At 43.8% G+C, this 22,969-nt stretch overlaps 1 protein-coding gene across 1 annotated transcript in view; it reads right to left on the reverse strand.

The window, feature by feature from the left end:
• Positions 1–9,143: 9,143 nt before the first annotated feature.
• Positions 9,144–22,969, reverse strand: part of LOC139459327 (mucin-5AC-like) — a 45,783-nt gene continuing 31,957 nt past the window's right edge. Inside the window, exons 15-24 of the mRNA XM_071240783.1 lie at positions 21,396–21,554; positions 19,581–19,643; positions 18,197–18,300; positions 16,482–16,538; positions 16,078–16,210; positions 15,281–15,384; positions 12,867–12,929; positions 12,042–12,138; positions 10,823–10,993; positions 9,144–9,346 (exon numbers count right to left, since the gene is read on the reverse strand). Of these exons, the coding sequence (XP_071096884.1) occupies positions 9,195–9,346; positions 10,823–10,993; positions 12,042–12,138; positions 12,867–12,929; positions 15,281–15,384; positions 16,078–16,210; positions 16,482–16,538; positions 18,197–18,300; positions 19,581–19,643; positions 21,396–21,554 (1,103 nt within the window). The 3' untranslated portion in view covers positions 9,144–9,194. The remainder of the gene's footprint in view (positions 9,347–10,822; positions 10,994–12,041; positions 12,139–12,866; positions 12,930–15,280; positions 15,385–16,077; positions 16,211–16,481; positions 16,539–18,196; positions 18,301–19,580; positions 19,644–21,395; positions 21,555–22,969) is intronic.

Raw genomic sequence — 22,969 nt, forward strand, 5'->3', positions numbered from 1 at the left:
CTGTTCACTAAATGTGACTGGACTGTTCTCGAAATAGAACTACACTGTTTACTAAATAGGACGAAACTGTTCACTAAATAATACGAAACTGTTCACTAAATAGGACTAAAATGTTCACTAAATAGAAATAAACTGTTCACTAAATAGACTGGACTGTTCTCGAAATAGAACTACACTGTTTACTAAATAGGACGAAACCGTTCACTAAATAAGACGAAACTGTTCACTTAATAGGACGAAACTGTTCACTAAATGTGACTGGACTGTTCTCGAAATAGAACTAAACTGTTTACTAAATAGGACGAAACTGTTCACTAAATAAGACGAAACTGTTCACTAAATAGGACTAAACTGTTCACTAAATAGAAATAAACTGTTCACTAAATAGAAATAAACTGTTCACTCAATAGGACGAAACTGTTCACTAAATGTGACGGGACTGTTCTCGAAATAGAACTACACTGTTTACTAAATAGGACGAAACTGTTCACTAAATAAGACGAAACTGTTCACTTAATAGGACGAAACTGTTCACTAAATGTGACGGGACTGTTCTCGAAATAGAACTACACTGTTTACTAAATAGGACGAAACTGTTCACTAAATAAGACGAAACTGTTCACTAAATAGGACTAAACTGTTCACTAAATAGAAATAAACTGTTCACTAAATAGAAATAAACTGTTCACTAAATAGGACGCGACTGTAAACTTATTTTCTCTATTGCATTTTGTTAATTACCACATTTAGCGTTGACTATATTGAATATTGCCCACCCACTCTTGCAGTCTAATAACGCAGACATACAAAGAGCCTTTACATTTTAAAATCTCGCATTATCTGATTCAACAAGCGTTACCTCTGAATTGCGTTGACACTTGCTGTTTATTAGTGCGGGGCGTTGCCACATGTGCGACATGCGTGATAATGAAGCCATTGTTGCCGGCCTCGCTTGTCTGTCGGTGTCACATCAACAAACCACACCATTATTACACTACAACAGCTGCAACAAACTTCCATCCTGTTTGATATATACACTTATCGACAGCCTTTTGTTACAAGCATGTCAAACTTTATTAACGATATTAGAACACAGCTAATAAACACCTCGTTACTGGTGATAATGGTAGTGGATACAAAATATATTTATAGTAAAGCTGCAATCGCTTTTTATCTTAGTCAGTTAGCGAGTATGTTTTCATTTGATAGCAATGTTACATAATTATCTATGACATTTTCATATCTAAATCATAAATTCTAAAAAATAAAACATCAGGTGACCGAAGCTCCAGCTCAGACATATATCAGGTGACCGGAGCTCCAGCTCAGGCATACATGAGGTGAGTGGTGTTCCAGCTAAGACATACATTTTGCGAGCGGAGATCCAGCTCAGACATACAATTGGCGAACGGAGATCCAGCTAAGACATACATGAGGTGAGCGGAGATCCAGCTAAGACATACCAGAGGTGAGCGGAGATCCAGCTCAGACATACAATTGGCGAGCGGAGATCCAGCAGAGACATACACGAGGTGAGCGGAGATCCAGCTAAGACATACCAGAGGTGAGCGGAGATCCAGCTCAGACATACACGACGTGAGCGGATATCCAGCTAAGACATACACGAGGTGAGCGGATATCCAGCTCAGACATACATCGGGTGACAGGAGATCCAGCTCAGACATACACGAGGTGAGCGGAGCTCCAGCTAAGACATACAATGACGTCGTCTTGGACATGGGATTCGTTGGCGTGACTACCTGCACAGCCCAAGAGATAATCGATTAGGGATAAATATGGCATATTATAATTAACAGTAATTAGTGAGAAGTGGCATAGTAGCAGAGGTTGGCCACAGTCAATACACAATTCAATGGTGGCGAGTAGTAACAATGGGGATTGTGAAAACATGACAGGTTTTATGGATAGCAACTTCTTCTTTTTTGGGTGACAAAGAATAAAAGAAGTTGCTATCCATAAAAAGTGTCACGTATTCATGTTCTTCCAACTTCTAAATGCCTGTCAAAGACGTCATATAAATACATGTAATTAAGCCATGGAGACATATATATGTCATGGCTTCATAGTAATTAGCACATACGTAATTTCTTCATTAATCCAACTTGTATAATCATATCTGTCTGTCTGTCTGTCTGTCTATGTATCTATCTATCTATCTGTCTGTCTGTCTGTCTATGTATCTATCTATCTGTCTGTCTGTCTGTCTGTGTATCTATCTATCTATCTGTCTGTCTGTGTATCTATCTATCTATCGTCTTTCTGTCTATCTCTCTGTCTATGTATCTATCTATCTATCTGTCTGTCTGTCTGTGTATCTATCTGTCTGTCTATGTATCTATCTATCTATCTGTCTGTCTATGTATCTATCTATCTGTCTGTCTGTCTATCTGTCTGTCTGTCTATGTATCTATCTATTTATCTGTCTGTCTATCTGTCTGTCTGTCTGTCTGTGTATCTATCTATCTGTCTGTCTGTCTGTGTATCTATCTATCTGTCTGTCTGTCTGTCTGTCTGTCTATCTGTCTGTGTATCTATCTGTCTGTCTGTCTATCTGTCCGTCTGTGTATCTATCTATCTGTCTGTCTGTCTGTCTGTCTATCTATCTGTATGTGTATCTATCTGTCTGTCTGTGTATCTATCTATCTATCTGTCTGTCTGTCTGTCTGTGTATCTATCTATCTGTCTGTCTGTCTATCTGTCTCTGTCTATCTATCTGTCTGTCTGTCTATCTATCTGTCTGTCTGTGTATCTATCTATCTATCTGTCTGTCTGTCTATCTATCTATCTGTCTGTCTGTCTGTCTGTCTGTCTGTGTATCTATCTATCTGTCTGTGTATCTATCTATCTATCTGTCTGTCTATCTGTCTATGTATCTATCTATCTATCTATCTATCTATCTGTCTGTCTGTCTGTGTATCTATCTGTCTGTCTGTCTGTGTATCTATCTATCTGTCTGTGTATCTATCTATCTGTCTGTCTATCTGTCTGTCTGTCTGTCTATCTATCTATCTATCTATCTATCTATCTATCTATCTATCTGTCTGTCTGTGTATCTATCTATCTATCTATCTATCTATCTATGTGCTTACCCAGTCTTCGTCCGATGAAGGGACACGAAGTAGCTCTGAAACGGCGTGACAAAGAACAAAAGCCATCTTGTATAATCCTATCTATCTATCTATCTATCTATCTATCTATCTATCTATCTATCTATCTATCTATGTGCTCACCCAGTCTTCGTCCGATGAAGGGACACGAAGTAGCTCTGAAACGGCGTGACAAAGAATAAAAGAAGTTCATATCCATAAAACGTGTCATGTATTTAATTACCCTTTGGCATTATACGTTCATTCAGACAACGGTTGTCACGAATCGTTCGTTGTGAAAGTCACAATGTGACATACTAATGGCAAGTTAGATTGCGTCTGCTCATTTTATTGCTTCGGTTTATTTCGGATAGATCAGTTATTTTCCATTCTTATCTCAAGCCTCAGCGTAAGGTGTAATCCCAAATTGCAGTCAATATTCATATTTCACAGTACCGTTGCCTAGCAACTTAACACTAATTTGAGTGTGCAAGTGCACAAGGTTACAATGTAAACCTCCTGAAGATAAAAAAATCTCATTAAAATCTGATCTTTATCCAGGTACAATAAATATGCTTTACGTAAAGAGGTAATTGCATTGGTGAAAAGATCTGATTGTATGAGACTTACATTAAAAATACAGTGCTGGTCCTGCTTAGGCGCTCTAAAAAGCATAGCACTGCCTGATTGACATTGTATCCCTTAACATACGGTCTGGGATGCATCCACATCTTGTTAACAGACAGCACGAACTACATAATTAGCATATCACGCAGGTTTTCCCTGTGTTTATAGCAGGTGTGTCATGTAAATGACACGTGTCATTATCTGAAATAAGCATGCATGTCCCTCACCATATTTGGTCATATTACGAAGTCATGCGCTGTTCAACTCTTCGTAATTATTGTGAATTATACGGCGCTTCTATCAGTGAGACTTCACCGTTCTTCAACTCCACAGGTTTTGCAGAAATAGTGAGTGAGTTGGGTTAAACGCCGCTTTGAACAGTTTTCCAGTTATATGACGGCGTGTCAGCTTAATGTGGGAGGAAATCCCGAAGTGATGCAGGTTTAAGACGTTTACTACTTCGGTGAAACCCACGAGCACGGGTATGGTGCTGACAACTTAGAAACATAATCGGGGCGAACCGGGATTCGAACTCACGGTCATAGGTTTCTGGCGGTTTCTGGGACGCAACTCTGCACAGCGCATAGCGGCGCCTTAGACGACTGGGCCACCCGTCCCCCCATCACAATATTGGGTATTTTTAAAATATACTGTACATGAAGGCAAAGACGTTTAGTATATTTGTACCCAATGTTAATACTGATTCAAACTCAGTAGTTTAAACAAATAATAACAAGGGGTATGTTTTAAAATATACTACACATACTGATCTATACATTAAGTATCTTGTTACCCATTGTAAAATTTAATATTGATTCAAACTCTTGTCGTGTGCTTCTTAATTTAAGCGATGATTTCATGTAAGGGAGCTAACTCTACCCATACTGCACCATTTATCTTGGCCGACGTTTGTAATATCTATAAGTGAGTTTGTTTGTTTGTTGTTTAACGCCGCACTCAGCAACATTCAAGCTATGTTACGGCAGTCCGTAAATAATCAAGCCTGGACCAGACAACCCAGAGATTGACATCATTAGCATCGATCCACGCAATGGGATGCGATGACATGCATTAACCAAGTCAGCGAGCCTGACGACCCGATCCCGTTAGTCGCCTCTTACGACAAGATCACTCGCCTTTTACGGCAAGTATGGGTCGCTGAAGACCTATTCTAACCCGGATCTTCACGGGTCACAGAGAGGTATCAAAGTTAAAGATCTGATTTTAATGAGATCGAGTTTACAGTCAAAGAAAGATTCTCACCAGAGACCGACCTAAAAATCGGCCCTTCCTGAAAAGGTTTCTGGTTCTGGTGTCGTGGGGAATGAAACCCAATTCAGCCTCCTCCTCCCATCCGTGCAAGTAATAAAGTGCAATGACTATCTAATCCCACAGACAGATGATTCAGATATATCGCTATGGTGCGTCGTTATACCATTTATAAGCTATATTATATCCAAGTTATTATCCATGTATTGTTATTGGATCTCCCAGATTTGATGTTGATATGTATCGATATCACACATTCTATAAAACATATGCATATTTCGATATGAATACATCATCACGTAATGAATTATTGATATAATGAAGGAGCAAGTAAATAGTATAACGCCTTCTATATCATAGCGGCCTGTCATATAAGGTAAAATGCATCCCCAAAAACAAATTAACATTCAAAATGCCGGTTATGTGGTGATAGCTTCGACGCTGTAGTTTGGTTTTGGTAAATCAGTATATACAGAGTACATACATCAGGGGTCGGTTCCACAAAGGGGTCTTAGCGCAAAGGTGATCGTAACTCCCATACTTTAACATAGACTTACGACTGTCGTAGCGCTACGGTCGCTTTGTGGAACGGGATCCAGGTGGATTTATGAGACAGAGAAGACATGCCTCATGAACTCCAGATTACATGAGATCATTAAAGGAATCAGTTAACGGTGTATCACCGGTAAGACAATCTCAGTAATTTTCCGATCACGACATTATCATTGTCTTTAATGTTCACGAATCCATATGACGCCTCAAGACTTATGACAAAAGCGGGTCGGAATCGAACACTTTAAAGAGATGGTTTTATCGTTAGGAGTGTGGTGCGGGTTTTAGTCAGTTGATTGAGTCGAACTTACCCACTCTGTACCGAACCTGTCCTGTCTTGTCTTGTTCAAGTAGTTGTGTATTGAGAGATGGACTGAAGCTTAGTAAGAAGCAAACCTTATGACCCGTGAAGATCCGGGGTAGAATGGGTCTTCAGCAACCCATGCATTTCGTAAGGGGCTGCTAGATCAGGTGGTCAGGCTCGCTGACTTGTTTGATGCATGTCATTGTATCCCAATTGTGTCGATCGATGTCGATTATGTCAACCACTGGATTGTCTGATCCAGACTCGATTATTTACAGATCGCCGTCACACAGCTGGAATACTGCTGAGTGCGGCGTTAAACAACAAACAAACAAATGCAAATCTTGTGTTGTGTTGATACTTGTCTGCGTGTGCATGTCTGCATGAATGTTTATGTTATTTATTAGGAGTAACGGTCGTCAGACCCCTCACTTCTTGACTAAGCGAAACGCTCACGACCATGCCAGTTGCAGATTAATGGTTAAAACTGACCATGGCGACATGGTACGGCAATACGTTTAGGTAACTGCTGTAGGATCCCTTAGCGACCCAGTTACGTCATGGTGGAGATGGGACCCTAAACACAGTTACAACATGCTGGAGATGGGACCCTAAACACAGTTACGACATGGTGGAGATGTGACCCTAAACACAGTTACGTCATGGTGGAGATGGGACACTAAACACAGTTACGTCATGGTGGAGATGGGACACTAAACACAGTTACGACTTGGTGGAGATGGGACCCTAAACACAGTTACAACATGGTTGAGATGGGACCTTAAACACAGTTACGACATGGTGGAGATGGAACACTAAACACAGTTACGACATGGTGGAGATGGGACACTAAACACAGTTACAACATGGTGGAGATGTGACCCTAAACACAGTTACGTCATGGTGGAGATGGGACCCTAAACACAGTTACGACATGGTGGAGATGGGACCCTAAACACAGTTACGACATGGTGGAGATGGGACACTAAACACAGTTACGACATGATGGAGATGGGACCCTGAACACAGTTACGTCATGGTGGAGATGGGACACTAAACACAGTTACGTCATGGTGGAGATGGGACACTAAACACAGTTACAACATGGTGGAGATGTGACCCTAAACACAGTTACGACATGGTGGAGATGGGACACTAAACACAGTAACGTCATGGTGGAGATGTGACCCTAAACACAGTTACGACATGGTGGAGATGGGACACTAAACACAGTTACGACATGGTGGAGATGGGACACTAAACACAGTTACGACATGGTGGAGATGGGACACTAAACACAGTTACGACATGGTGGAGATGGGACCCTAAACACAGTTACGACATGGTGGAGATGTGACCCTAAACACAGTTACGACATGCTGGAGATGGGACACTAAACACAGTTACGACATGGTGGAGATGGGACACTAAACACAGTTACGACATGGTGGAGATGGGACCCTAAACACAGTTACGACATGGTGGAGATGGGCCCCTTAACACAGTTACGTCATGGTGGAGATGGGACCCTAAACACAGTTACGACATGGTGGAGATGGGACCCTAAACACAGTTATGACATGGTGGAGATGGGACCCTAAACACAGTTACGTCATGGTGGAGATGTGACCCTAAACACAGTTACGACATGGTGGAGATGGGACCCTAAACACAGTTACGACATGGTGGAGATGGGACCCTAAACACAGTTACGACAAGGTGGAGATTGGACCCTAAACACAGTTACGTCATGCTGGAGATGTGACACTAAACACAGTTACGACATGGTGGAGATGGGACCCTAAACACAGTTACGTCATGGTGGAGGTGGGACACTAAACACAGTTACGTCATGGTGGAGATGGGACACTAAACACAGTTACGACATGGTGGAGATGGGACCCTAAACACAGTTACGACATGGTGGAGATGGGACACTAAACACAGTTACGTCATGGTGGAGATGGGACACTAAACACAGTTACGACATGGTGGAGATGGGACACTAAACACAGTTACGACATGGTGGAGATGGGACACTAAACACAGTAACGTCATGGTGAAGATGGGACACTAAACACAGTTACGTCATGGTGGAGATGGGACACTAAACACAGTTACGACATGGTGGAGATGGGACACTAAACACAGGTACGACATGGTGGAGATGGGACACTAAACACAATTACGTCATGGTGGAGATGTGACCCTAAACACAGTTACGACATGGTGGAGATGGGACACTAAACACAGTTACGACATGGTGGAGATGGGACACTAAACACAAGTACGACATGGTGGAGATGGGACACTAAACACAGTTACGTCATGGTGGAGATGGGACCCTAAACACAGTTACGATATGGTGGAGATGGGACACTAAACACAGTTACGTCATGGTGGAGATGGGACACTAAACACAGTTACGTCATGGTGGAGATGGGACACTAAACACAGTTACGACATGGTGGAGATGGGACACTAAACACAGTTACGTCATGGTGGAGATGGGACCCTAAACACAGTTACGACATGGTGGAGATGTGACCCTAAACACAGTTACAACATGGTGGAGATGGGACACTAAACACAGTTACGTCATGGTGGAGATGGGACCCTAAATACAGTTACAACATGGTGGAGATGGGACCCTGAACACAGTTACGTCATGGTGGAGATGGGACACTAAACACAGTTACGACATGGTGGAGATGGGACACTAAACACAGTTACGACATGGTGGAGATGGGACACTAAACACAGTTCCGACATGGTGGAGATGGGACACTAAACACAGTTACGACATGGTGGAGATGGGACACTAAACACAGTTACGACATGGTGGAGATGGGACACTAAACACAGTTACGACTTGGTGGAGATGGGCCCCTAAACACAGTTACGTCATGGTGGAGATGGGACACTAAACACAGTTACGACATGGTGGAGATGGGACACTAAACACAGGTACGACATGGTGGAGATGGGACACTAAACACAGTTCCGACATGGTGGAGATGGGACACTAAACACAGTTACGACATGGTGGAGATGGGACACTAAACACAGTTACGACATGGTGGAGATGGGACCCTAAACACAGTTACGTCATGGTGGAGATGGGACACTAAACACAGTTACGACATGGTGGAGATGGGACCCTAAACACAGGTACGACATGGTGGAGATGGGACCCTAAACACAGGTACGACATGGTGGAGATGGGACCCCAAATAATTAACGACAATAATCATGTAAATAGAAAAAAACGCATAGAAATGTATGTTGTATTTATTACTGGCTTTACTTTTATCCCACTTGACACCAATCCTTGTCTAACAATGTCCACACGTCTTAGGGCAAGTCTGATGTGCGAAGTCCACGTCGTCGCAGATGTTGGCAGTGGTGCAGGGGAAGGTAGGGTCGTCTATGCAAGGGACGTTGATCGTAACGGCCGGGTTCGTAGAGAGCTCGGGGCTGGTCTTACCTGTAACAGTGAGTGAGTATGGTTTTACGCCGCTTTTAGCAATATTCCAGCAATATCACGGCGGGGGGACACCAGAAATGGGCTTCACACATTGTACCCATGTCGGGAATCGAACCTGGGTCTTCGGCTTGACGAGCGAACGCTTTAACCACTAGGCTACCCGACCGCCCCTTTACCTGTAACAGATATTCCACTTAAAGTAAGATTTTGGGGATTTTGTATTGAGACTGGATATACTTTCTGCTACTGATGCCGAAAGGAGATGTATTGATAAATTGTGTAGCCAAGTTTATTATTTGTTGCCAACACTTATTTTCGAACAGTCTGAAGAACATTTTCGATTAAACCCGAGAACACCCCCGCGAGTTTCGCGAATCTCGATCCGATGTATACTACGACAAGGAACCATATGGATATTTTTGTCTCAACGCAAATGTCAGATTTTAGATTTGCGTCAACTTTGACATGTTTGTCTGAATGTTAAAATGTCAAGCAATTAGCCTTTACTTCCTTATACTTTAATAATTTGGATATCTGACTTGGTATAATACATACGTAATTGCGATGGTTACGAAAATATTCGTGAGCCAAGATAAACTTTGTACCTTTGTACCTGTTTGTATTGTTTGACTAACATCACGTGAAAGACTTGCTCATGTACACTTATTAGAAGAAGAATAGGCTTCCTGGATACATTTAAAGCCAGCCTTGTGACACATTTAACCTTACCAGTGCATTAAGTGCTAAAAGAGCCCAGAACATACTTTTTTTTAAAATAAATAATTCTAATTCTTATACATATGAACACATCCGATAACTTCGTAATGATTTGTAAAGGTTTTCAAGGGCAGTTCCATCATTTTTAAAAAAGTGGGGTCCAAGATATCAAAATCCTCTCTCAGATAAGTTTACTTCCTTCTTCTTGGTTTTAAAATGGGGTGGGAGGGGTGGGGTTGAGGATAGGGGTGTGGGACCCCCCCCCTCCCCACCCCACCCCACCCCACCCCTCCCTCTAGATCAGCCTATGGTTTTGCTATTCGTTGTTAAATATTTCAGATCCCGTGGGACAAAATTATCCCTTATCATAACTTACAGACTGTATCTATGACCAGTGTTGACATGGGCAGTGTTGGCCGTCGGACTCCAAATTGTGACGAAAGCTTCGTGACTTTGATTTGGCATCGATTCGGGACTTGCAAATAATGACGACTCACTCTTTAAGATAATCTTTTGTCAATCCGCTTTCTCGGAGGGTTTGTAAATCCAACATGCGTGTCAGGACACCCCCAACAGCGGGAATACGTACACCCCCTACAGCGGGAATACGTACACCCCCCAACAGCCGGAATACGTACATCCCCCACAGCGGGAATACCTACACCCCCAACAGCCGGAATACGTACACCCCCCAACAGCCGGAATACGTACATCCCCCACAGCGGGAATACCTACACCCCCAACAGCCGGAATACGTACGTGTCGTGAAGGCCATGGTGGACCCCCCACAGTGTCCGCACGTGCTGGGGCAGGTCTGGCGCGAGAAGTCTGGGTCACCACAGACTGAGGCGGCTGACTGGACACACGGGAAGGTCGGGTCATCCTTACAGTCCGCCGGGACGGTCAATACAGGGGCTGCTGTTGGCTTGCCTGTCAGTGACACCATCAAATAATAGTGAGTGAGTATGGTTTTACGCCGCTTTTAGCAATATTTTAAAGCAATATCACACCAGAAATGGGATACACACATTGTACCCATGTGGTGAATCGAACGCTTTAACCACTCGGCTACCCCACCACCCCCATCAAATAATATTTAACGTACCTTCACGACTTGACACACTATTTCAGTCATATAACGGGGTGTCAGCTTGATGTGGGAGGAAAATGATGCATGTCTCAGATGTTAACCACTTCAGTTAATAACAAACCCAGAAACATGATGAGGGTAAACCTGGATTGGTTTGTTTGTTTGTTTGTTGTTTAACGCCGCACCAGCAGTCTTTCAGCTAAATGACGGCGGCCTGTAAATAATCGAGTCTGAACCAGAAGTCCAGTGATTGACATCATGAGCATCGATCAACGTAATTGAGATACGATAACATGCATCAACTATTTACGTTACGACTGTGTCAGGTGTATTCTATTCACCTAACGGATATGTCAAGTGTATGCTACTTGCCTAACGACTGTGTGAAAAGTATACACTACTTGCCTAACGACTGTGTGAAAAGTATACACTACTTGCCTAACGACTGTATGAAAAGTATACACTACTTGCCTAACGACTGTGTGAAAAGTATACACTACTTGCCTAACGACTGTGTGAAAAGTATACACTACTTGCTTTACGACAGTATGAAAAGTATACACTACTTGCCTAACGTCTGTATGAAAAGTATACACTACTTGCCTAACGACTGTATGAAAAGTATACACTACTTGCCTAACGACTGTGTGAAAAGTATACACTACTTGCCTAACGTCTGTGTGTAAAGTATACACTACTTGCCTAATGACTGTGTGTAAAGTATACACTACTTGCCTAACGTCTGTGTGTAAAGTATACACTACTTGCCTAACGACTGTGTGTAAAGTATACACCACTAATAAGTATGTCACGTGTGTACTAGTTACCTAATGACAGTACGAAGTGTAAACTACTCACCTAACGACTGTGTTACGTTATACTACTTACTTAAGGACTGCCTGACACAGTCTCCAGTAAAACAGCAGGTTTGACATGGCTGGGTGCTGTTATCAAGGCAGTCGGTCACAGGGTTACCGGCATTGCACTGTAAAAGACATTAATCTGAAGCTTGTTGCAAAACATGCATTGACGGTGTGTTTACTTCACCAGTTAATCCGATCACATTACAATCAGCCATTTCACTCTGATGCGACACCGCTATCAGTCCCGTCAGGTGAACGTTCTAATCAGCCTTTAGCGTCACGGCTTCTAAATTTCTTTGAACGAGTGAGCGTATCATTCCGGACCAGCATATCATATTTCTGTGACTTGAAAATGAATCAACAACTTCCGAATGAAAATAAGTAAGGCTGTTGATATTTCACACACCTTGTCGTTTCTGAGCGCCATGGCACCTACACCCAAGACGGTGTACCATCGAAGGAATATTTGTGTTCTGTGATGGTTTTCATTGGTACAAATCGAAATTTCAGAATCGAGATGGTAAAGAAATTAAGTCGAATCGTTTTAGAACACTGGCATCTGATTGGCTCAAGAGCATACTTTTCCTTCATTTAGATTCAGATGTCAAAGTTCAATGGAGGTGACCTCAGGTCTCAAAGCAGAGAGGTGTCGTACCACAGTAAAATATTTTATTCTCATACAATTGCATTTAATTCATGTTTACACTTACATAGGTGTCTCTTTGATTATTTGTTGTGTAATGAAAAAAAATAAAGCGAAAGAGTAGGTGCGTTTAAACTATAAGGGGTGGGAGTGGAGCATGAATTTTTTTTTTTTTTTTTTAAATTTGGATGTTATTTTGAGACTCACCAAGCTTTGATCCGAGTTACACTCTGCGGAGTAAAGGCCATTAGTTTTGCTGATACGGCAATTCTGAAACACAACATTCATTTATATAGCTTAATATTTCAATGAAATCACGACTTGTCAGATAATAGGGGCCGTAAGTTTGTCACCGGAAGTACTAAATAACGTTAGGTCTCGCGTAGTCCCGTGAACTACTTACACCCCCTATTGTCAGAATGACGCAGATGACGGTGATGGTGCTCAAAAACCATTGATCCAATCATGGATTCGAACACATGATTAGCGACACATTGCGACACTGCACGGAGAATTGCCACGCCTTACACGACCGTGCCCCGCAAGTAAGATCTTTAATTTACTTGACAAAGCCTGTGTATGCCATCTTCCCGAGGCAAGGGAGTTACCTGACCATAAAAGTACAGTTAACACCCTTGCCGAACCAGGCTGGAATTCCGGAGTTACATTTTGGCTGAACTAACGGGTCTATGCATAGTCCAATCAAAATCGCGTTAGGAACTAGACATCCGGTTCGTAAAAAACATGGATTTGAACGTGCAGATTTCGGCCGACTGCAGGATTTGCAAAACATGTGTACTGTCAACTGGGCGTATGACCAATCTTTTCATGTTTTTAATCAAGGTACAGGATGAGACCCGTTTTATTACAATATAGATCTTAATTATCGATCAGATCATCTTAACTGGGGGCAGCCATTTTGTCTAAAGCAAATGTAAGAGACATGAGAGATGGAATCTGATTGGTCAATAGGAGGGACATAGAAGGTGAAGGTGCCCTACGATCGAGCTTGGAAATTTCAGCCTAATCCGGCAAGGATGAAAACTGAATTTTCATAGTCAGTTAACTCCCTTGCCTCGGGATAATGGTGTATGCCACACTAATTAGCATGTCCTATCTGTAATCTTGGTAGCATAAACATTCACTGGTCAGTATCCATTTTATCAACGTTCGAGTCCTCTACGCTAGACAATCACAACCTCATTCAATCCGCGGTCGGGTAGCCTACTGGTTAAAGCGTTCGCTCGTCACGCCGAAGACCCGGGTTCGAATTCCAACATGGGTACTATGTGTGAGGCCCATTTCTGGTGTCCCCCGCCGTGATATTGCTGGAACATTGCTAAAGGCGGCGTAAAACCATACTTACTCACTCACTCATTAAATTCCCACATCATCAGTATACTGAGTGGGGTATTGATGGTACCTTTTTTGGGCTAGCACAAGCAGCCACACACACACGTGCATGCACATCGATATATACGTGCCCTAATCTTGAACGCAACGTTGAACCTCATGTCACCTCGTCGAATCCAACTTTGTCGAAATACATACTCATGCTTCTATTAGGCATACAAGGGAATATTGTATGAAGCTTTAAAGTCTCGATGTCTTTAGGACACTTGTACTAAATGTTAAAACCCCGTTAATCCAGACGGTAGGGTTCCCAGGGAAATCACCTGGATTGCCGAAAATTAGATACATCTCAGCGATAACCGCCCGGGAAGTGGAGGTTCTGGATTAAAGAGTGCTTGGTGTATAAATAATTGTTTCAATTCGACAAGGGATTCGTTGAGAGGCCAAAATTTGTTTCGTTGTTTTGTGTGCTTGTGTCCGAATCTCAGAGCCCGCACATTCTGCATCAGTCGCTGTACGTGCGTCGTGCGTACCACAGCTACCACCAGAACGTACATACGCCAGCTTACCGTTGCGACTGGGGTAAGTCTATGATGGAACATCGGAGTTACGACCGACGTAGCGCTAAGATCGCTTTGTGCTAGTGGACCCTGAGTCCCGTTTCAGAAAGCGATCACCGTAACGTAAGTACCGATACTTCACCAAAGACAGTCCTTGCACTGAGGTCGCTTTGAGGAACGGGGCCTTGTTTAAAAGCTATGCATTTCTCATGTAACTCCTATGCATCTTGAAGAACATTTCTAAATTTCACTGTGGTCTCATTTTGACAAATGTCTATGACACCACCGGCACCTGCTAAAAGTGAGTGAGTGAGTGTGGTTTTAGCCGCTTTTACCAATATTCCAGCAATATCACGGCGGGGGACACCAGAAATGGGCTTCACACATGGTACCCATGTCGGGAATCGAACCCGGGTCTCCGGCTTGAGGGGCGAACGCTTTATCCACTAGGCTACCCGACTGCCATTAATAAGCAGGGGAAGTAGAAAAGGGAAGGCAATCAACTATTGACATAGAACTGTGAAACATGACAACCGAGAGTCGATGTCGGTTTTTTTCTTTACGAACATGACATATTGTGATCAAAACCAAATGTGTTTTTTTAATTCAGCCTACATTTAAAAAAATGCCTATATAGTATGTAAAGATACAGTATTATATAAGCGGTGCTTAACTTTTTCCCAGGTGTACATGTAGGAGAAAACTTACAATGGCCGACGGTAGACAAGCTTCCGAGTAATCGAGGCACAGTTTGGGATCAGCTTCATCTCTACAGTAAGGGCAGTGCAGGACGCTGGGGATGCTCTCAAGACCTGGCAGGTGAATTGGAATTGTTATTCTTTGTTTGTTTGTTTGTTGTGTACTCCAGCTATACATAACCGACTTACAGACAGACACACCAGTAGTTGATAATATGAACAACGTTCCACGCCGTCGGGGTACGATGATTGGCAACCAACCCAGTGACCGAGCCTGACCGTCCGATCCATCACGTCGTCTCTCCCGACCAGCACCTGTTGCTGGCGCCCTATTCTTACCTTGACTGCCCGCGGGATAATTCCTCAGCGTCACATGGATGACGTATGCGACCGACATCGAGGAATATAGGTATGCTTTAGAGTGAGTGATCGAGTGTTGTTTTTAACCGCAGTCAGCAATATTCCAGTTATATCACATCAGTTTGTAATAATATGTCCAGGAAATCCAGTGGTTGACAGCATGAGCAGCTGATGTCGTATGATGAAGTGAGTGAGTGAGTATGGTTTTACGCCGCTTTTAGTAATATTTTAGCAATGCCATGTCGGGAATCGAACCCGGGTCTTCGGCGTGACGAGCGAACGCTTTAACCACTAGGCTACCCGACCACAAGCTGACATGCAGTCATATAACTGGAATACTTGTTAAAGCGGTGTTATACCCAACTCGCTCACTCCCACTAACATGTTTCGTGTGTGTTTGAACCTCACAATCCCCTCCCCGCCAACATATTTTATGAAAGTACTCACTTTTCTCAATAAGGTTTAAGTCCTGTTTGCATTGATCCCCCGTGCAGCAGACATGGCACTTATCGGTGGGGCCGTATGCACGACCGCCGGTACAGTTGGTGGAGCTCCGGTATGTTTGTTGGAATTCGCAGTACTGCAAGTAGGGGATTCACATTACAGTCACTCACTCACTCCCCCACATGGACTCTTTCATCCCTCAAAAACCAAAATCGAATTTCAACAATTCTCATCCTGCCTCTCTCATTTGTCTTAAATTGAAAAGGAATTATCTGTTCATTTTAATTTCGACCTCAGATCAAAGGTTTTGCGAATTTTGTTTTCCGTAAACCAGTTTTAAAAAGGATCCCATGTATCAGTCTTATTAGAATGTGTTACTTATGAGATTTGCCTAGACGTGACCCTGCCTTGGTTTGGGAGCATCCTGCGGTGATCCGCCACTCCTTCATCGTCACCATGCACACCTGCAGCAACGACATGACAATTTCTTTCACATTATAAACATGTCCTTTCGTGCCATTGCCAGCACAGTGTGCATATTTATATCATTCTTTTTATGAAATAGGTATTTATGGACATGACACATGTCACAAATATTTGCTTATCGAAAGTGGAAGAACTATCACATTGTTATCAATGCAAACCCCTCTCAGTGCCGTCATTGGCTAGTTATCATGTGTCAGTACCGTCATTGGCTAGTTGTCATGTGTCAATGCCGTCACGGGTTAGTTATCATGTGTCAGTGGCGTCAAGGGCTAGTTTTCATGCGTGAGAGCCGTCACGGGTTAGTTACATGTGTCAGTATCGTCACGAGTTAGTTATCATGTGTCAGTGCCGTCAGTGCCGTCACAGGCTAGTTATCATGTGTCAGTGCCGTCACGGGCTAGTTATCATGTGTCAGTGCCGTCACGGGTTAGTTATCATGTGTCAGTGCCGTCAAGGGCTAGTTATCATGTGTCAGTGCCGTCACGGGCTAGTTATCATGTGTCAGTGCCGTCACGGGTTAGTTATCATGTGTCAGTGCCGTCAAGGGTTAGTTATCATGTGTCAGTGCCGTCAAGGGCTAGTTATCATGTGTCAGTGCCGTCACGGGCTAGTTATCATGTGTCAGTGCCGTCACAGGCTAGTTATCATGTGTCAGTGCCGTCACGGGTTAGTTATCATGTGTCAGTGCCGTCACGGGTTAGTTATCATGTGTCAGTGCCGTCACGGGCTAGTTATCATGTGTCAGTGCCGTCACGGGCTAGTTATCATGTGTCAGTGCCGTCACAGGCTAGTTATCATGTGTCAGTGCCGTCACGGGCTGGTTATCATGTGTCAGTGCCGTCACGGGTTAGTTATCATGTGTCAGTGCCGTCACAGGCTAGTTATCATGTGTCAGTGCCGTCACGGGTTAGTTATCATGTGTCAGTGCCGTCATTGGCTAGTTGTCATGTGTCAATGCCGTCACGGGTTAGTTATCATGTGTCAGTGCCGTCAAGGGCTAGTTTTCATGCGTGAGAGCCGTCACGGGTTAGTTACATGTGTCACAACCGTCACGAGTTAGTTATCATGTGTCAGTGCCGTCACGGGCTAGTTATCATGTGTCAGTGCCGTCACGGGTTAGTTATCATGTGTCAGTGCCGTCAAGGGCTAGTTATCATGTGTCAGTGCCGTCACAGGCTAGTTATCATGTGTCAGTGCCGTCACGGGTTAGTTATCATGTGTCAGTGCCGTCACGGGTTAGTTATCATGTGTCAGTGCCGTCAAGGGCTAGTTATCATGTGTCAGTGCCGTCACGGGCTAGTTATCATGTGTCAGTGCCGTCACGGGCTAGTTATCATGTGTCAGTACCGTCAGGGGCTAGTTATCATACGTCAGTACCGTCACGGGCTAGTTATCATTTGTCAGTACCGTCAAGGGCTAGTTATCATATGTCAGTACCGTCACGGGCTAGTTATCATGTGTCAGTACCGTCACGGGCTAGTTATCATGTGGCAGTACCGTCACGGGCTACTTATCATTTGTCAATACCGTCACGGGGTACAAATTAATTATTGATACCTATCATGGGATTCATAAGATGCACCGGTATCCACGGTATTTAAAATAAGAAGAATAATCAGATAAAATCGCTATTTACATCTTGATGACTAGTGCAGGCACGTGTCTGACTCAGACACTCGTTGGCGTTGCCGGCGTTGTTACAGACTGGACACATCAGGCTGGGCTGGCCGCTTGGCACAACTGACCACGATGACCACACAACAGTAAGCAATACATTTGTCACATCAGACAGAAATGTTTGTTTGTTTGTTTAACGCCGAACTCAGCAATTTTCCAGCTATATGACGGCAATCTATAAATAATCGAGTCTGGACCAGACAATCCAGTGATTGACAGCATGACCCACGGAATTGGGATACGATGACATGTATCAACCAAGTCAGCGAGCCTGACCACCCGATTCCGTTAGTCGCCTCTTACGACAAACATACTCGCCTCTTACCGCAAGCAAGGGTTGCTGAAGACAACCGACATTGATACCTACAGTTATCCCTTTGTTGATGCAGCACTGACAGTTGCATCTTGTGAAGTGAGTGAGTAAACAAGTAGGGCGAGTGAGTTAGTGAGTGTTTAAGGTCGTATCGGCATTATTTCAGCCAGGAACCGACGAGAACAAGTTGGTATATACTCAAGTGACTCATGAATACAAAGTTTTATACTTAACAACAAGTTTGTCAAACATATTTTCGAGGTCAAGAAACACACGGAGTTATCTGTAGTTGCACGGAATGTCGATGGTGTCAAAAAGATTTCTGAAGGAAGCTATATCGTGTTGATCGAATTTGAGTAAACAAACTTTCATTGTAATTTTAAAAAAAACTGTCCATGGCATTGTACTTTCTCTCACCAAACATGCATTCATATAAACAATATACTTTTAAAATAGGCATCTGTACGTGAGTGATAACCTAATCAAAATCAGATATTTTACTCTGATACGATATCTTTCTGCGTGAAGATATGGCACCGCCACGGTGAACTTTCTAATCAGGCAATCTAAATGCTTGATACGACTGGGCGTAGCACTCACAAACAAGTATACCTCGTCTCGAAAACAAATATGATCGGGAAGTTCCGAATGTAAGAAAATAAACCCATGATTTATTGTTGTGGATATGTCATACAACCTGTTTCTGAGCGCCACGGCATCTACTCCAAATGATGTCTTTAGTACATTTGTTCTTTGGCGGTTTTCGTTTGCTGAGATCGAAATTTCCAAACGGATATGTTGTAGAAATGAAGCCGGATCGGTGTAGAAATCCCACATGTGATAGGTTCAAGAAGCCACACCCTTCATGTAGAGAGGGTCGTTAACGTTAACTCAGGGTTACGACCTTCTCTGGCTCTATCGTCAGAGATATCGCGTCGGAGTAGGAGATCTGGTTTTAATGAGATTGCGTAAATGCATACTTGATGTTTTGCGAGAATAGGTACTGGGATAAGGCATCGCCCGGACTTACCTCCTGTTACCGGTGACCCCGTGACCACAGGTGAGGTGGCTGGTGACGTCATGTCCGTTCCCGCTGAATCAGTGGCATTGGCAGTATGTAATTTTACACAATTTAATTATTTTCAAATTAGTAATCTGCATCTTAAATAATTTGCGCTAACGAGTTTATGACCAGCATTATGTTATTCTATGCATTGTACGTACGTTTGCTATGGTAGCTTTTCGTTCAAAGAAACGAACAGATAGAAAAGAAAATAAACATCACATATTCAATAAGTATAATTAACGATCGGTTTTATTGTAATCTGCTTTGTTTTTTTATCATCAAATTTCATTTTTCCGGAAAAAAGGTAAAGTTAAATTTCAGAAACATTGACAAAACTTACCCAGGTATTTAAATGACAACTTTTCATGAATGTTACTTGGAGTGACGTTTCTTTTGCGGTTCAGTATATTACAGGGCATTAAGAAGCTCACCATGATATGTACCACGTTTTACAGGAAAGTACGCTTACCATCACACGTGCCACGTCTTTCAGGAAAGTAAGCTCACCATCACACGTGCTACGTGTTGCAGGGAAGTAAGCTCACCATCACACGTGCTACGTGTTACAGGAAACTAAGCTCACCATCACATGTGCTACGTGTTACAGGGAAGTAAGAAGCTCACCATCACATGTGCCACGTGTTTCAGAAATGTAAGCTCACCATCACACATGCTACGTGTTACGGGGAAGTAAGAGACTCACCATCACATGTGCTACGTGTTACAGGAAAGTAAGCTCACCATCACACATGCTATGTGTTACAGGGAAGTAAGAAGCTCACCATCACATGTGCTACGTGTTACAGGAAAGTAAGCTCACCATCACACGTGCCACGTGTTACAGGTCAATATGAAGCTCACCATCACACGTGCCACATGTTACAGGTCAGTATGAAGCTCACCATGACGCGTGCCACATGTTAAGGTCAGTATGAAGCTCACATCACATGGGGCACGTGTTACAGGTCAGTATGATGCTCACCAGCACACATGGTACGTGTTACAGTGTAGTACAAAGCTCACCTTCACACGTGCCCCATGTAACAGGGCAGTACGAGGTTCACCATCACACGTGACATATGTTACAGGGCGTACAAGGCAGTACGAAGCTCACCATCACAGATCCCGCACGTTACAGTTCAGTAAGAAGCTCACCATCACACGTGTCCCATGTAACAGGGCAGTACGAGGTTCACCATCACACGTGACATATGTTACAGGGCGTACAAGGCAGTACGAAGCTCACCATCACAGATCCCGCACGTTACAGTTCAGTAAGAAGCTCACCATCACACGTGCCGCATGTTACCAAGCAGTACGAAACTCACCATCACACGTGCCGCATGTTACCAAGCAGTACGAAGCTCACCTTCAGACAGGCCGGGTGTTACCAAGCAGCAAGAAGCTCACGTGCACACAGGCCGCATGTTACCAAGCAGTACGAAGCTCACCTTCACACAGGCCGCATGTTACCAAGCAGTACGAAGCTCACCTGCACACAGGCCGCATGTTACCAAGCAGTACGAAGCTCACCTGCACACAGGCCGCATGTTACCAAGCAGTAAGAAGCTCACCATCACACGTGCCGCATGTTACCAAGCAGTGCGAAGCTCACCTTCACACAGGCCGCATGTTACCAAGCAGTAAGAAGCTCACCATCACACGTGCCGCATGTTACCAAGCAGTACGAAGCTCACCTTCACACGTGCCGCATGTTACCAAGCAGTACGAAGCTCACCATCACACGTGCCGCATGTTACCAAGCAGTACGAAGCTCACCTTCACACAGGCCGCACGTTAAAGGACAGAAGAGTAGGGCCAGGTCGGCATCTGGGCAGGTGCTTGCGATGTTCAGGAGGCAGGGGTACAGAGTGGAGTCCCTACACATCCCCTTCGGGACGCGTGTGGTGGCGGCTGCCGTGGTAGGCACATCTGTCACTAGAATCATCAGATAATCAAACGGTTTAATTATCTCATTGTGGATAATCTTACACAATCATGACGCGCTTGAGTTCTACATCACCCTTACTAAAGTTGCCGTAAATAAGTAATTGTTGTTTACGTGTACGTTTACAACATTTTATAAAATACTTTTCACTTTACAATCTGTGATTCATGAGACAATTATGAGTGGTGAAGTATTCTAGTGGTTCCAAAGACCCGGGTTCGATTCCCCGTATGTACGTAATTCAACGTACCGGCATGACATTGCTGGAATATTACTAGAAGCGGCTATCAACCCTATTCACACACCTACTCATTAATTGGTTGAAACAGTTTAAGGTGCACTTATGTCCAAGATATCATGTGCGTGGTTTTTGTCACGTCATGGTGTTTACAGAGGGCACAAATTACCGCCCATTCTTATCGGGGGTATTACAACTCCGTTGCATGACAAAGACCATGGGCCCATTTCGCCACCAAAAGCGGAAGTGACCTCACTATCTCAATCTCTCATACACCTTTTTCATCATAGGATATCTACTGGTCAGAGTGTAAATTGAATGGACGACTTTTTGTAGAGTTCTGTCACTCGAATGAGGCTCAAAACGAATCTAAGTGGTTGGGTCCGGGGCGATCATAGCATAATGGGAATTTAATACTCTGTAATATCGAGGATGGGTGTCTTTGTGTGTGGAATCAAGGGGTAGGTTTCACAAAGCGATCTTAGCTCTATGACCGTCTTAGCTGTAACTCCAGCACTTTTCCAACGGAAATACCTCTACCGTCTTATGGCTGGAATATTGCTGAGAGCGGAGTAAACACTATCCATTTACTCATGGAACACGGGGCCCGGTTGACCGGATGGTCAAAAGCTCTGGAATTTGCAGCTGCGTTTCTAAGGCTTGCCATGATGCTATCGTAGGTTCTAACACAAGATTCGCCCGGATTATGTTTCCAGGTTTGACAGCACCATACTCGTGCTCGTTGGCTTTACTAAAGGGAAACGTCATCGTGGACACGGGTGGCCCAGTCGTCTGAGGCGCCGCAACTCGCTGTGAAGAGCTGGGTCCCTAGGGCACGCCAGAAACCTATGACTGTGGGTTCGAATCCCGGTTCGCTCCGATTATGTATAAAAGCACCATACCCTTGCTCGTTGGTTTTACTGAAGGGATACGTCATCGTGAACTGGGGACACGGGTGGCCCAGTCGCTGTGCAGAGTTGCGTCCCTTGGGCACCCAGAAACCTATGACTGTGGGTTCGATTCCCGATAATGTCTCATGGTTTACAATCACCATGCCTTTGGTGGTGGGTTCCACCAACGTGGTAGAAATCTCAGACTTGTCTCGCTTTGGGCTTTCCTCCCACATCACATCAATTTGACACACTGTGGTATAACTGGGCTTCTGCT

This window comes from Haliotis cracherodii, unplaced genomic scaffold (genome assembly GCF_022045235.1).
Source record: "Haliotis cracherodii isolate W230 unplaced genomic scaffold, xgHalCrac1.p SCAF_13, whole genome shotgun sequence".
NCBI lineage: Eukaryota > Metazoa > Mollusca > Gastropoda > Lepetellida > Haliotidae > Haliotis > Haliotis cracherodii.